Raw genomic sequence first — 16,950 nt, 5'->3', positions numbered from 1 at the left:
GTTCATCTTACCCAAATTACTGTTCTTTAACATTAGTTATTAAATCACTGCTTTGAATTTCAGCTAGTCACTTACTGTTTGTCCCTCCATCATAAACAGGGGACCATCAAGACAGTAAAAACTTACAAATCTATTTTCCCCTCTGCAGTATTATCACTGCCTATAAGACTGCTTAATAAATATGTGTTAGATAAATTAATGGCATGAAATGGAAGACTTGTGAATCAGAAGATACCAATCAAAACGATGAAAAACAGTGGTAAAAATACTTTATTTAGCTTTATGGGAGTCCCTTGTAAAGGAAATACATAAAATAATTAAAGAGTTATCAGCCTGTTAATTAGCCTGGGTATGGAAATGTTATACAGAATTAGATTGTTAATTTTCGTTATGGAAATTTTATTACTTTAAAATATTTTCATATATTTAATAAATTTTGGAAGTTAAATGAAATCAGTTAAATGAACAGCAATGAGGCCGATTGGGTCTTTAGTTAATGTATTTGCTATCGATGAGATAGGATCTTAAAGTAGGAGAGAAAAAGATGAAAATAAAGATAGTTTAACTGTTACATTCTAAGTGTTGCAGTAAGCATTTATATCACTTTGAAGATAATTCTATTCACATAGTCTCCTCAACACCCTTATAAGGATGTTATCACTATTCTAACATTAGAGATGAGAAAATCAGTCTTAGAGTCCCTAATGTCACTATATTGAGAATTATTAGGCAAGATTGAAACCAATTTTCTACACCTATGTATGTATGCATATATATATATGCAGATTCAGCTTTACTTAAAACAACAGACATATGAATGTCAAGCTCTTTAAATAATTGAATAAAAGAATAAACATAAGTGTCTGTGTGTGGATACTTGCATGCACATGCACAGACTTTTAATATTACACTACCCCTTCCCTTTCATCTCCAAACTCCATAAAAAATTCTTTCTATTAAAATATATCTCTTTAGAAATGAAAGAAATTCTGGTTTTGGATGTTTTTTTTAAAAGATTCATAAATTTCCCTTTTTTTCTTGTTTAAAGTTTAATTGATTCACTGACTTTAAAAAGAGCACAGTGTAGGCCACAACATAGAACTGAGTCAAGCAACTAATTGAAGCCAGGTTCTTGAAGGCTTAAATTACCAGAGCCTTCCTGTCATCCTAAATTAAACTTCCTTATATATTTTTCAAGATTTATAACCTCAGGCCAAAAAGCTGTAAACTGTCCCAGTTTTGGAGTGAATCTCCCAGAAGGAAATGATGTTTCCTGGAAAAGAACCCTGGAAGGCAAACATCCTCAATGGGAAAAGGGCTCCAAGAACAACGTGTGTGGTAGGGGTCACGGAAATCTTTCTAAGGGGCCTCAAAGTGAATGGTTGCTCAGAACATGCAGCCATGGATTTTGCCAATTTAACTTGGGTCCAGTAGTAGCAAGTTCAGCCACACAGAAAGTGGGTATGCTTTTTATTTGCTCCAAACAAATGAAAAGCAGAAAGGAAAATGGCCATCTCTGGAGATCTTTTCCTACATTCTCAGATAACTCTTTAGAAAGAATTATGACTGCTAACATTGCTTCTTCCAACACCAATGTGACTTTATACTTGCACTTTCACATTCTTGTTCTTTCTTTGAACACGTTTTCATTCTGGAAAGCCTAAAGTGTTTATTTCCATGATTTGTGAGCTCTTGGTTATGCACTGATAACTATCCTCAGCTATTTGATAAAAGGTTGAAAGTCTTTTAACCTAAACAAAAATTAAGTGATAAATATTTGAAGAGTAATAAACCACCATGTAATACTTTACCTCCATATACTAGCATCCTAAAACTTAGTATATAACTACATATGAAAGTAAATCATTTTGTAATATTCCCACTAACACATTAGTAGATATTATCGTGAATATTATGCATGTACTTACTGGGTATTGTGGGCCAGTGCCATAATCCTGCATCAATAATGTACTGTTTTAGTAAAATTTAACTTTCCTTTTCCTTTCATTTCAAACAGCACTCTACTTGTCAAAATGTAGCTGATGAAAAGGCAGATAGGAGAAATGTCTTAAATGCCTAAGACATTTACTAATGGAAATTAATGATCTGAGTTTGAAAATTGTAGTATCCCTTTTTACATTATGTACTAGAATAAGAAATAGTATTCCTACAATAAAAAACAACATGTCTTCAAAAATGACATAAAATGGTGTCCATACTTTATATCTGAATTATACTTTAAATATGAAAATAGCCTGAAGTTCATAGCAGCCATATACATCTAGAAAGAATAAAAGAGACATTGCCCCTAAAATCTCATAATTGCCAAGAAATTCCAGACAAGAAGTTGCACATAGCAGGTATAGGAATAGAATGAAGTAAAATCATGGCAAATGGTATTCTTTATTACTTCCAGAGTCAACATGTTTGATACAAAATCATTTTACTCATGTTATTTTTTGGCTACTATTGTTGCCTCTTTTCTACTCAGATGCTTTAACTAAACTCTAGGAAGTGTTATTTCTGGCAGTTTTCAGACTCTAGGTCTCTTTATATTAACTGTTCATATACACGATAAAAAGAATTAATATAGAATGAGGTTTCCTGCTTTCTTCCCCTCTATTATTAAGGAAATCCAAAGAAGTCTCACCAACATGTTTTCTTTCTCATTGTGACTACTCTGACATCACAGGGAGTCAGACAATTTACAGAAAAATATCTCTATTATGATAAATTCATTCCTTGAATTTTATATGTACTAGTTGGGGTGAATTTACATTTTTCACCAGTTTTGTAATTCATGGATTGGTAAAACCCTTAAAAAAAGAATAGAATTTATATTGTATACAGAGAGAAATATTAATTAACAGGAAGAAAGAAACCAGGTTCTTATGAGGATTGGTTGAAAGATTAATAAGAAAGGATTTCTGAACCCAAAAATAAAGATGCTAGCAAGCAGTAAGAAGCATATGAAAATGTTTTCGATTTTTTTTAACTTGTCCTGGGACTTGCCCACAGAACTCTGTGCTCTCTCCTGGCTTTTTCTGCTCTGAATCTTGCTCTCCCATTTGAGGCACACCTAGTTACTGTAAAAATGCTCTAAAAGTTTATGTTTTTTGATACCATTTATCCCTGAGAACAAACTCAAAGCAAGCTGCATTACTGCATTATAAGCATTGCTTCTAATGTGAAGTAACATATTTGCATTTGTGTGATATGTACATACATATGTATATGTAAATATTTAAGATGATGAAGAGTCTATTTTTATCCCTTCTTGTTGCAAGTGTTAATTATCCAATACCCATCGTACAGAAGTACTTTGTCAGTTTACATAAAGCTTGTTAACTTGAATCTCGTTTAATAATCATTTTAATATGTAAATTAGATAGATTACAGTTCTAGTTATTCCAGGCATTGCCTTGAAGGTATTTGGGAGATGTAATTAAATCTACCAAGAGTTGATTTTAAAGTACAGAAGATTATCCTATATAATCTTGGTGAGTTAGAAACAATAATTTGGAAAGTCCTGAAAGCCGACAGGGGCTTCCTTGAGAGGTGAAATTTTACCTGTGTTCAGTAGTTTTGGCTGATCCTTGCTAATGGATTGCCCTTCAGACTTAAGACTTTTCCAGCCTGCCCTCACCTCATGCAGATTTTCCACAATAAGTCTCCCACTTTTTAATCTTTTGGCCCTTCTTGAATGTTTGAATACTTCTACAATTCCAAATTGTGAGGAAACACACACACAGAAAGACTGAAAAAAGTAAGGAAAAAGATAATATTATTTTTCAGCAGCTCACCTCAAAGAAAGGGGGAAATAAGGTGCTATGGTTTGGGGGTCACTTTACCTCAGGCTGTGTTTACATGTTCCAAAAAGCTCAAGGTAAATGAAACAGACATTCATGCACACACACACACACACACACACACACACACACACATGCATACACATGCACACACACACACACACACATCTCCAGATACAAACTTTTATAAAATTTTTGACAGACCTTTACATTTTTAATCATTCAAAAGCATCAACAATTGACAGCTATACAACAGGGGTCCAGGACTCTGACAGACGTTTTAAATACCAAAAAAGAAGCAAAAACAATAGATGGAAGTAGCCACGCCACATTGCTTACACCAAAGACATTTCACATAACTTGTTATAAAACAACCAACAAACATATTTCTCCTCCGGAACTATGGATTGTTACATGTCCAATCCAAAAAAAGGGTAACTATCTGCAATGGCAATAGTCTGTTATACCCCATCATGCAATAAAACTGCATACACATGTGTAACAGACTCATGAAGTTATTTTTTAATCACCTTCTTCAATGCATCCCGACTTCTCTTCCTTACCTGGACTGCATATCTTGCTGGCTTTTGGCCTGACTGGCTTCTGATGGTGGGGACGTGTGAGTCACACGCTGCTGAAGCTCCACCAGAGACTGGTAATACTGGTGTTGATGATGCTGTTGCTGCTTGTAGCGGGACAAGCTGAAAAACAGTCCTAGGATGGCTTTTAGGTTTCCATTTCTTATTTCTGTATCAAATGGAACATACAACAAAACATCCTATCAAGTGAACGCATTAAAAAAATCAGTAAAATTCCAGATCCCATCTTCTCACACTAAATTGATAGACACTAAATGTTCTACATCCCCTTCTGGAATTTAGAAGCACAAATTAGCTGGGCTTCTTATGCTCCATGAGGTCACACAGCAAAACAGGACAATAAGCCAGTAAGATACGGCTCTCTGCTGCTCTTTTCCCTTCTTCCCTTCTTTTCTTTCCATAATAGTACTGATCAATGAGCCCACAATGAGAACATAGTTTTTCCCTACAAACTAGAATAACTGTCTTTAAATAGATTTTTTTTAATTTTATGTTTATGTATACTTATTTTATGTTTATATATAGGCATATTTAATTGAATTTAGACCACTATTTCTGAATATTCATATATTTTAATAAAGAAGCAAAAATCAGCAGGCTTATAATGACTTAAAGTTATCATGTGAGAAAGAAGAGTCAAAATGAACAATGGAAGCATTTCTAGCCTCTGTTTAACCACTTAGAAAACAAACTTTATTCTAGGTAATAGAACTACCACGTAGGTCCGAATCTTTGCTTTTTGGCCACTAAATGTGCAGTTTAATTATATAACCTATTTCTTGAATATAAAAGAAGCCAAAAATAAGGGAAAATAAGATAAATGAAGGAAAGTAAACAATTATTTTTCATGTCTATTATACTTCAAAGTCTATTATATTTCAGAGTCACATGATTCCTTATTCCAATTGCTTGAAAATGATCAAGCAATAGACAGATGAGGGGAAAGGTTATGGGCCAGGACAGATGGTAAGGGCAGGAAACAGAAACATCATTCAATTTTTATGAAAATTGTGTCTCAAGTTTGTTAAGATTAGAAAATTTTCTCATCTTTATATATGAAGGTAAAGTAGCTCTAAAAAAAAGAACACCTAAAGAAATGTCATCTATATCTGCTTTGTTATGTTTTGACATTAGTGATAACGCTCCAAAACTTTCATGATCCTTCAAACATTTCATGATTTAAAAACTATTAATACTGTTGCTCTCATTTTTAAGAACTTAAATTTGGCTTCAACCTTCCAATATTTTGACTTCCATTACTAACTTGGTTATATTATAGTAAGATTATTATTGTAAAATACTACTGAACATGAATTATATTCTTTTACCTATAATTATGCCCACAGATTATCCAGCATTAACATAATCATCTTTCCATCTATTTAAGAACCTAAAAGCATTCGACACCATTAGTATCACATAAATGCTAATGATTCACCCACATGACATATTTTCTGTTGCATACTGAAGAGTTCTGCAAAACACAGAAAATACTTCAGGAAATAAAGCTTACACCAATGTCCATTATGATCACATTTCTATTATTGGAAAGCTAATATTCCAACCTAACATTTTTATCATTACTAACAATTCTTCATAAGTAATGATGCCCATTCATAACTATAATAGTTTATCTTACCTTCAGCAGATAGACCTTGAACATTTACCCCTCTGGCTGCTAGAAAACTTAGGCAGACATCAACATTTTCAATCTGCAACATGAAAAGCAGCGAAAAGGCAACTTAGAGGGTTAAAATAAATACATGAGCAAGAATGAAGCCAGAAAGAAAGATAAAGAATGAATACTTTACATTCATGCCATTCTAGAGGTCTTTCTCAGATTTTAACTAGAATTATCCTGGCTAATTACAGAGTGGATATAAAGCTTTCATTGTCCAGTTTGGTACTTAGAAACAATTCATAAAGGCCTGATCAAGAATGACATTCTTGCAATGTAGTGACCCACCTACTTAACATAAAACCAGATTTCTGTGCTTTACAAGTTATTCTCCATGAAAATATCCCTATGAAATGAGATTGTTGCTTGTATATGCCCTGGAATGTTTTAAGATGTAGATAAGTGAAATTCAACTGTTACATGTTCCCAAAGCTGGATATGATGGACAAGGGAAGATATATGAAGGAAATGATCTACATTTTCTTTCTAAACTGTAACAAATTTTTATTTTAGAAGTTGTATTTTATTTTTACTGTGAGTACTACTACTCTGATAAAGTAGAGGTATTGTCTGTCATACAATAAATGAGTAATGTTGATAACTTGTACATGGTTTCAATATCACAACCAGTTGGTATCCATTTAAAGTGAGAAATAAAACTCTAAAACAGTGATTTTATAGTAAGCCAGTGTGTGATCTCAACATTGATCACAGGATTAGATTTCAGAAGAGTGTAAAAACCTAGAAAATTCTAGTTCTTTGGAAAATTTTAAGAGGAAATGTAAGGTTATATTTATTTCTGCCTTCTTACATTGCATGAAAAGCAACCCTCTAGCACATACACACATATTCTCTACTAATGTTTCCTCTGCTAAGTTTCTTTTTTAAAATATTTTTATTGTGAGAATACCATACAGAGAATACCATACAATTACATGGACAAGATAACGAGTACATTTCTTATCAAGCATTGTTGCCTCCTCATTGTCCTCTGCTAAGTTTCAAAACAAGGTCGAACTGTCTTGAAATCAATAACAAAAGATAGATTCAAGTATCTATCCTTCAAATGGAGAAAGGAATAGTGAGTGAATAAAATCATAATATAAAATGTGCATTTGTGAAAATAGAAATAGGTAACTTGAAGGGTGGGTGAGTTGGGAATGGAGAGTAGGGAAACTGAGGATGACACTGATCAAAAAAGGTCATACAGAACTGAAACTCCTTTGTACAACTAAAGAATAATTTTTAAGTTAATATAGAGGATGAAATGTGTAGAATTGGACTTTTTCTGTCTTTTTAAAAGGTGTTGGTACATCAGGGATTGAGTTACTGCCTCTCAAGTAGTCTAACACAGCTAAGTTTTTTCTCTAGCATTGAATAGCATTCATATTTTCATCAAGTACCAGATAAAGCTGTTGGCAGGCAATTCATTAAGTGTAAAAATAGTTTCATAAAAGTGAATCTCTCCCATTTTCATGATGTTGATCCTTCCAATCCAGTGTAATCCTAGCTACTCAGGAAGCTGAGATCGGAGGATCGCAGTTCAAAGCCAGCCCAGGCAAGGGAAGTCTGTGAGACTCTTATCTACAATTAACCACCAGAGAACAGGAAGTGGCACTATGGCTCAAGTGGTAGAGCACTAGCCTTGAGCTGAGACAGCACTCAGATCCAGAGTTCAAGCCCCACGACCGACAAAATAAGAAAAAAGTATCTCTTCAATGAGATTTAAATCTAATGATAAATAATAACTTCAATAAAATGTATACTTTCATAACCACAATTAATAAGTAGAAATACTAGAAATATTCACATTTGGAAGGATACTCAGGAACTTAGAGCAAGAGAGGAAATAGCAGAGATCAGACTCATGCTGTGCTCATGCCATGTGTAATGCTCATGCTGGTCTATGTTACTCAGTAGAAAAAAATGATAAACTTGACAAGCTAGGGATTTCCTTATACTAGTTTATTTTGGTTTGGCTTGTTACTGAATCTGTATGCATAACTTTGGATAGCACGTTGTATCTTAATAAGTGAGATAATATTCCAGTAACAATTTGGAAAATAAAACATATGTTCTTTTTATTTTTTCCCTTAAAACAGATAAAATACATTCTTTCATAAATGTCACTGTGTGCAAAATTAAATGATAATATCCAATGAGATATTACTTGTTCAGAAATGTCAAGGTATATATGTTTGCTTTGAGGAAAAAATGATTTTATATTGACTTATCTTCGAAATGAGTTCTACTAAAATTATTCTACTGGAAAAAAAAAGCATCATCAATATCAAAAAGGAACGGATACTATCTGATCACTCTTAATGTTCTGACACCAGTAGCTGAATTGCCAGTGAATATATAGTGCTGAGATTCCTATGAAATCCTTTCTTTTCTCCACAGTTCACTTTCCTACTAGGAAATGAGATTACATAAGGGAATAAAGAAAATAAGAAATACAGAAAAGAAAGTAAAGAAAATAAGAAGCTGTCAAAATGGATGTTTAAATATATCCATCCAAAGTATTCTTTTGTTTCTTTCAACCCTATTAAAAATAAAATACCTAATAATTAATATAGTCTAAAGCTAAGAAAAACCAAATGATTAGATATTTTTAATATTCTGCAAAGAAGTCTTGATGCTAATATATCTGTAGCAATTTATATACCTTTAAGAGAATGTAAGAATATATCAGACACCACATAATTTGCTGAAAAATGTCAATAGGTTATTATTACCTACATTTTAGTAAATATATAATCCAAAGGCAGTTCTTTAGGGGATCTGGGGACAGATTAATATATAGTCTAAGTTTGTAAAGTAGACTATTTCATCTACCATTTTATCAACTTAGAAATCAGACTCCTAGTCTAAGTCTAAACTGTATTTTAAAGACAAACTGATACCCAGAGCTCTCATAATAATAACCTAATAACGCCAGATTAAAAAGGATGTATTAGGGGCTGGGAAGGTGGCTCAGTGGTAGTGCGCTTGCCTTGCATGCCTGAGGCCCTGGGTTCGATTCCTCAGTACAACATAAGCAAAAAGAAAAAAGCCGGAAGTGGCGCTGTGGCTCAAGTGGTAGAGCGCTAGCCTTGAGCTGAAGAGCTGAGGGACAGCGCCCAGGCCCAGAGTTCAGGCCCCACAACTGGACCCAAAAAATAAAAATAAAAAAGGATGTATTATATGAGGCCTAATTTAAGTGAAGTTCAAGATAAGCAAGTGAAACAAATAAAAACAGAAAATACACTAGTTGGAATAGCCTTTGTCTTTGTCTGAGCAGACAGTAATGGGTATATATCCAGATGTATAGATAGACAATCATTTAAAAACAAGATGCTCAGTTTACATTCATATCAATTAAGTTAATATGTCAGTTGATAGAAGCCAGTTTCTAAATGTTTGACAAATCTTTGGGTTATTGGAAGCCTTGTACTCAATCTATATGCTTAAAAGGAAGCATTTGCATACAATTTCAATTTATTTCTATATGGATGTGGGAAATTACATTGCTTTGACAATAGAGATGCACTATCTTTTGCTTATTTGCACCACAAAGTTATGTAATTCACGCATTTTGCATTTTACCTCTGTGGCATTGAAATGCCTATCTTCTTGTGCAGCAGAAATACAAAGAACTTCATCTAAGGTCAGTTGGCAACATTTTCCTCATATGAAGTTCAGAGTCACATCTTAAACTTGTGGACAGCTGCTCTCAAACACTTTTACTTATTTCTTCTTTTTGGCTTAATTTTTATTGACCTATTTCCCATCTCTTTTGTCATATTGTATTTAATTATGGCTAGATAACTATGAAAATACTAATGATATGAGAACATAAAATTTATCTAAGTTATGGACATATTAAATATTCTTAAAAGTAGCAAATGTAGGGATATATATATATCAATTAAATGTAGTCATATATACATATATATTACATACATATATATTTGAATCGAGCTTAAATGCTATTATAAATCTCTTAACAAAAACACTGTTTTTGAAAAGTCTTTCTGAAAACAGACTGCTACATTCTTTACTGAAAAAATTAAACATATTAATTAGATGTTGATCTCTAATTATAGATCTGATTAGTTTCCATACGTGTAATTAATATCAGCATCTTGAAACACTACCAATTAATCTTATATTTTATAAAATCCAATCATTTATTCATTCATTGATCATTTATTGAACTGTTTTATGTTCAAGGCAAAACCACTACACTCATACATTTTAATCAACAGTGATTATTACTTCAATTTCTACTATGAAAAATGGGGACCTAAGTTTGGAAAAAACTACACATTTCTGTTATAACTCTATATTTATTGTGCCTCTTATGAATATGCTAAATATCAGTGGGTCTGATTGCTAATCACAAACTGACTTTCTATTGAGGAAGAAGGGCTTACCCATTTTTCACTTCTGAAAAACTCAAGGCAGTCATTAATATATTTATCTCTTCAATGTAAAACAAAATGTAGTTGTGCTGGTAGCTTCAGTATGGCCTTGTTTGTGATCATTTTGGTAAATGCCCAAAGTGGGATTGCTGGGTCATAGGGAAGCTCTATGAGTAGTGTTTTGAGGAACCTCCATACTACTTTCCAAAGTGGTTGAACAAGTTTACACTCCCATCAACAGTGCAGTGGGGTTCAATCGAGTCCATACTACTAAAGCTACCCACACAATTATGTTTATTGCAGCATTATTCACCATAGCTAAGATATGGAACCAACCCAGATGCTCCTCAGTAGATGAATGGATCAAGAAAATTAAATTCTATGCCTCCATCAGAAATAATGACACTGTCCCATTTGTTTGGAAATGGAAAATCTTGGAAATTCATTATATTAAATGAAGTAAGCCAGGCCCATAGGTCCGTGGTTTCTCTTATCTGCAATAACTATTATATGTCTAGGACAAGCCGAAAAGGTCAAAAACTATGTACATATGATAGGGACACAGAAGTTTTATCTTTTGTTGTTGTTATTTGTAATGCACTTATAATGTACTATGTGATTTTTTTCTCTTGTATTTTCTTCCCCTATGGTATAACCCCTATTTTCACTGTATTTGATTCCAGTGCCCTGCATCTTGTATATACATGTTTTTCCTAATTTGGGGAGGGGAAGGGAAATAACAAAATGCTGAAATAAGGATACAAGGTGACCCATTCCAATAATGATATGTACAAGACACAATGTTGAAATCGAACTTTACAACTTTGTGGGGGAGGGAGGAGTTGGGGAGGTGGGGTGGGAAGGGATGGTAGGGGGAAAAACAAAGGAGGAGTAACAATGCTGGATAGGAAATGTACTGATTACCTTACTCATATAACTGTAACCCCTGTCTACAGGATCTTTACAATAAAAATATATATATTAAAAAACATAAAAAATTAAAAAAAACCAAAAAAACACAAAACAAAAAAACACAAAACAAACAAGATTAACATTTAAGTTTTGTGTGGTATATTGGGGGCAGAGTATGGGTTATTTGGGATGTGAAGTTTGAACTCAAAGCCTACACATTGTACAGTTTCCATCAGATTTTTCTGCTCAAGGTTGGTATTTACCACTAGGAAAAGAATCACAGCTTTACTTTCAGCTTTTGCTGGTTGGAGGTAAGAACCTCCTAAATATTGCTTCCAAGGCTGTCTTACAAAGAAGATCCTAAGATCTCAGTCTCCTGAGAAGCTAGGATGACATATACAAGCCCCTAGCATTTGGCTATCATGTGTTCTTGACATAAACCCAAAGTTTACATTAAAAATTCCTTCTGAGTGTTGAATGAACAGTTCCAAAGGATGCATGACTCTTTCTCAAATTCATAATTTGTGCTGTGTTTTCTGACAACTGACCATTTAGAATATGTTTTATTAACTATAAAACTGGTATATAACTAGAAATATATTTCACAATATTAACACAGTTAGAGCTTTACTATTTACAAGTTTCCTTCACGTTTGCTTATGCATAGTTAATGAAAACTATATTTAGGTACTAAATATCTGAATGTGATTAATATTAACCGTAGAGTTTGTGATTAAATCTAAGTCATGGCATGGCACTTAATATTGAGTGATTAATTCACTCATAAACTATTGACTTAATAATGGGCAAAGAGCTCTGCTAGATAGTGAAGGGGCATAAAAATGAATTATAGGGTCTTTGCCTTCGAAGCTTGTGAAATAGCCAAGGAAACAGAAAAGATTCATAAGTCACTATAACACAAGGTATCACATGATGAATTCCAAAGAAACATTATAAACAACATCTTTGGCACCAAAGAGAATGAACTCATCAATTTTTAGTACAGATCTGAGAAAGCTTCACAGAAGTATCATTAAGGCTTGACAGTGAATTCAGATTTTGATAAGGCGAGACAAGTATCAGGAGGAACACAGCTGGCCAACCAGAACAAGCACAAGGAAAAGTGTTACAAGAGGGCTGGAGGAAAGATCACATCAATCCTCACTTTCAACAGTCATGATTCAGGGTGATTTTAATAGGTGCTGGCATCCCTTAGACTCAAAATTAACTACTGCAATATGAAAAGTTAAATAATCATAAACCACATAGCAGTCATAATACCTCAAAACCTTGCTCTCTCCAGAAGAAATGTGTCCTTGTTAGGACAAAGGTGAAGTACTAGATGCTGCCATGAATGAAATACAGAGAACACCTATGAAAGATAGGAATGAAGTTTTAACATTGGCTTTCTTGGTCCTTTGGTGCCTTGTGGTAACGTAATTAGGTTACCTTTTGTTTCTGGTTCTTGCATTCTGGTTCTTGTCATTTGCCTTATCACAGCAGTGTGATCCTAGTCCACAGTATCCCGTCCAGTGTTTTGCTCATGAACTTTTGTGCCCTGGGTGGCTTTGAACTATCATCCTCAGCTCTCAGTTTCCTGAATAACTATGAAACAACAGTGATGGCTTATTCCCTGTGTTTTTGGATCTGGGTCTTGCTATGTAGCTCACGCTGACCTCATTTTTGTGATGCTCCTGTTTCAGATTTCTAAAGGATGAGATCTTCAGGAGTGTACTATCATATCCACCTGGCATTATTTTTAGTTGTCAGTATGAACTTGCAATGCCAATATCATTATATAAATGAGCAACATTTATTAATGATAACAAAAATTGATGACTCCTTGTGATTAAACTTCCATTGTAACATAAATTTTAAATAATTTAAAAAATTTTAAATCGAAACAGATTTTTAGCCAAAGATAAATTTGTCTGGAGAATTAAAGTAAAATCTGGCATTTTTCTCTGTTTCAAAATAAAAGATTGTTTTCATTTATTAACTTAGCAATTATTGTACAATAAGTAATGTTTCAGTGCTTAAAATAGTTTTTTTAAAGATGGAGAAAATTGGGTAAACAAGAAAAAATAGGCAAATGCAGTCATAATATTCAATGTATATATGCAAAAATGGAATTCAAATAATTGAAGCTAAGGGAAAGATGGAAAACATTATGAGAAGGATAACACTGATCCACACACATTCATTCTGATATGTTGAATTTAAACCATTTTGTATAACTAAATGGATATAAATGTGTATATGTGTATATATATATGCAAGTGTATATAGAATTTTTTCTAAACACAAACCCTTTTCATTTTCACCAGAACTTTGATATTTGTCCCAAATTCATTATAGATATTCAGAGACAGCATTGTCATTATAGATACACAATCAATAGACAGAAGAAAAAAGTATATTATTTTGCAGTGAATTTGTGCGGTTTTTCCACTCTATTCTTCTAATTTAGATATTCTACTATGCTATTTCTCCTTCCTGAATCAAAGTCTCCACAAACTTGAAAGTGCTAATCATTTCACACTACAATATAGTGAGACAAGGCACCAAGAAAGATGTTCACTAAATGAATATTTAGTAAATGTAGTCTGAAGGTAAAGACAGAAGTAGTACACAAAATCCTTCTTAGTGTACAAGGTTGAAATACTTCCAGATTATTTCCAAAATCTCCATTGCATTTGTATTGGTTCATGGATCAAGATAAGAGGATGACTATAGAGCCAAAAGCCAGAGAATTCTGGAACCAGTATAAGCCTGAGAAGACAAGAAATGGATTTCCACTACAGTCTCTGAATGAGCTCGACACTGATGATATTGAGTCTGGTCTAGTGATACTGACTTCCAACTTCTGGCCTCCAGATCTGTAAAAGAATACTTTCTTATGGTATTCATAGAGACAACTCCAATTATCTACTCAATAGCAGCTTCAGGTATAGTTGTCTTCCTGTAAGCATGCACATTCTAGGCTTCAAGGTCTGGATTTGTGACTTGTTTACCCAACCTAGGGAGATACTGTTTTATTTTACTAATGAATACATGTGAAAATGTCCTTTAATGTTGAAGTAAGCAATTTTTAAAAAGATGGAAGTCTTAAGTTCTATAAAAAATACTAGATTATTGGATGCATGAGAAAATAAATTATAAAATTATTACAAAAAATAACTAGTAATATGAGGTACAGCAGTGTTTTAGGTTGCTGAGCTGCTTGCTGTCCTACCAGAATTAAATTTTTATCACTGTGATTTAACACTCAGACACATGGTACTAACTACATTTTGCAATGCTTATATATACATACATAAATATTATTAATTTCTAACAAAAAAATTCTATCTTCTATCAAAAAACCTCTATAATACAAACCACATCAGAATGTTCCTTTATTTCAGTTTTTAGTGATTAGAATAATTACATACCCAAAATTACACTTGTGGTTGTTGTTACAAGAACATCTCAAGAACTTGTAAGCATAATGCCCACCTTTGGTCCTTACCTCCACCCAGACCTGAGCTTCTTCCAGCCCTGGAGTTTCCTCCATACAGCTGACCCCTTCCTCTCTCCGCCCAGGCCCCCCTGAACTCCCTTCTACCTCACTTCCTAACCCCAGACCCTGCTGCTACCTAGATAGTGGAGGCTGCCATGCCCTCTCTCTCCAGGGGGGAAATATGGCTCCTCTAATAAACCTTGTAATAATCTTTCTCCTGTGTCTGCCTGACTCCGCGTAGTTGCCTGGGATGGATGTGACGATCCTTTCAGTACTTGCTGTACAACACAACGCTAACACAATAAAACACTCTTATTTTTGTTTATAATTTTTAAATTTTTGCTTTCCTTTTCAAATAAGATCTCTCTATGTAGTTTAGGCTGGCCCTGAACACATGATCCACCTGTCTCTACCTGCCAACCCTAAGATTCTAGACATACACCAGTTTACCATGTCTAGAAACAAAGCACTGCTGTATTTTCAACTTTTATTTACTTTTGAAAGGCAGACTAATAATACCCAAAAATGTGATTTCCATGGTGTTGGATTTTTTTCTTTAAAAATTAGGCTTAATGAATTGTAGAAAATATATTTTTATGATAAAATCAATCTGTAAAACCTATAAAGATCGCAAACCTATATATATATATATATATATACATACATATACATATATATATATATATATATATCCACTAAGATAAGAGTGGCAAGACAATCATCATATTTGCTAATTATTAACAATCTCTCTTAGCAAATCAGAATTCTATTGGATGTCAGATTTCATCGTCCTATTTCCTCTGAGCAAAAATGAGCAGAGCCCCTAACCATTTCCTGAGTTCTTTCTTTTTGGATCATGAAGTCAGAAAGAGAATTTCAGCAGCCAGTGTCCTGCTAACAATGCCTCTCAATGTCTCCAAGGCATTTGTTACTTAATATGAACTATACTATTAACTTCTAGAAGTAATCTCAGTTTTAAAAATCATTAGTATTATAGTCTACTAATTTAAATATAAATTATCTTTACTAATAGACTACACTCATTCTTTCTAAATTTGGAGACACTATGAAATTTACAAAAAAAATAAGGAAAGAAAATAGGTGTCAAATTTCATTTCTGTGTCTGTTTAGAAATCGCTCATATTTGTAGTGAAGCATCTGTCTTCGTAAAGCTACCCCTTTCTAGTCATTCCAAAAGATGAGCAGTTTAAAAAATGGCAAGGGATCATGTGAACTAACCTATCAATATTCCACTCCTATGACTCATAGTTTTAGAACCCACACTATGCCATTTATAAGATTTTATTAATCTTTCAAGGGCATGCTGATATTTCATCTCTTCCCTATTTGGTTAAAAACATCATCTTATCTTACCAAAAATGATACTTTAAAAGAATAGCAATTACAAGCAGTGGCTAAACAAATTAAAACTTTAAAAGGACAGAATGTTGATAAAAACCCAAGCCACTTGTAGTATCAAATATAGTTTCAATTTTAAGATAATCATAATTACAGAACTAGGATAAAGATGTCTGTGAAATCCATAACAGTATTTATTCTGGAAGCTACAAACCCATGGGGAATAGAATCTGATAGGGAGGGAAGGTCCAACCTAATTTTTCATCTTTGAGGAATAAAAATATGATAAAAGAAACACACATTTAAGAAGTCTTCACACTGGCAAATCTCACACAATAATATGTAAGATATGATCAAAACTAGATGCAGGTTGTGGCTGAAAAATATTTGAGCCACCAGGGTGAAGTAGAGAAAGGAGTCAAGGAAAGAGTAAGGATATGCTTTGAGCTATTTTGCCAGCTTCATAGTTGTGCTGTCCAATCTAATTCTTGCTTTGAAATGACTGCACAGTCAAATGTCTGAATTCCTCTGCACATTTGTGAGTATCCTTAAATATAAGAATCTATTTTTAAAATAAAGAAAAGCTTCTTTCCCGAACAACTTTTCCTCTGCATGTCTAACATTTTTGTTTAAGAACCATGCACTTGTGCCTTCATATTTCAAATAAATGTTGTTGCTTTTTTTG

The 16,950-nt window shown here is 33.4% G+C and overlaps 1 protein-coding gene across 3 annotated transcripts in view; it reads right to left on the bottom strand.

Annotated features, from left to right (window-relative positions):
• Nucleotides 1-16,950, bottom strand: part of Nav3 (neuron navigator 3) — a 287,020-nt gene that overhangs the window by 169,979 nt on the left and 100,091 nt on the right. For all 3 annotated transcript variants that reach the window (XM_013019548.1, XM_013019554.1, XM_013019559.1), the window contains exons 4-5: nt 6,048-6,120; nt 4,373-4,556 (exon numbers count right to left, since the gene is read on the bottom strand). In XM_013019548.1, the coding sequence (XP_012875002.1) occupies nt 4,373-4,556; nt 6,048-6,120 (257 nt within the window). The remainder of the gene's footprint in view (nt 1-4,372; nt 4,557-6,047; nt 6,121-16,950) is intronic.

The sequence above is a fragment of the Dipodomys ordii genome, unplaced genomic scaffold, assembly GCF_000151885.1.
Source record: "Dipodomys ordii isolate 6190 unplaced genomic scaffold, Dord_2.0 Scaffold3, whole genome shotgun sequence".
In the NCBI taxonomy this organism is placed as follows: domain Eukaryota; kingdom Metazoa; phylum Chordata; class Mammalia; order Rodentia; family Heteromyidae; genus Dipodomys; species Dipodomys ordii.
Note: the sequence above shows the minus strand (reverse complement) of the source record. Positions and strands in the feature narration are given on the sequence as shown.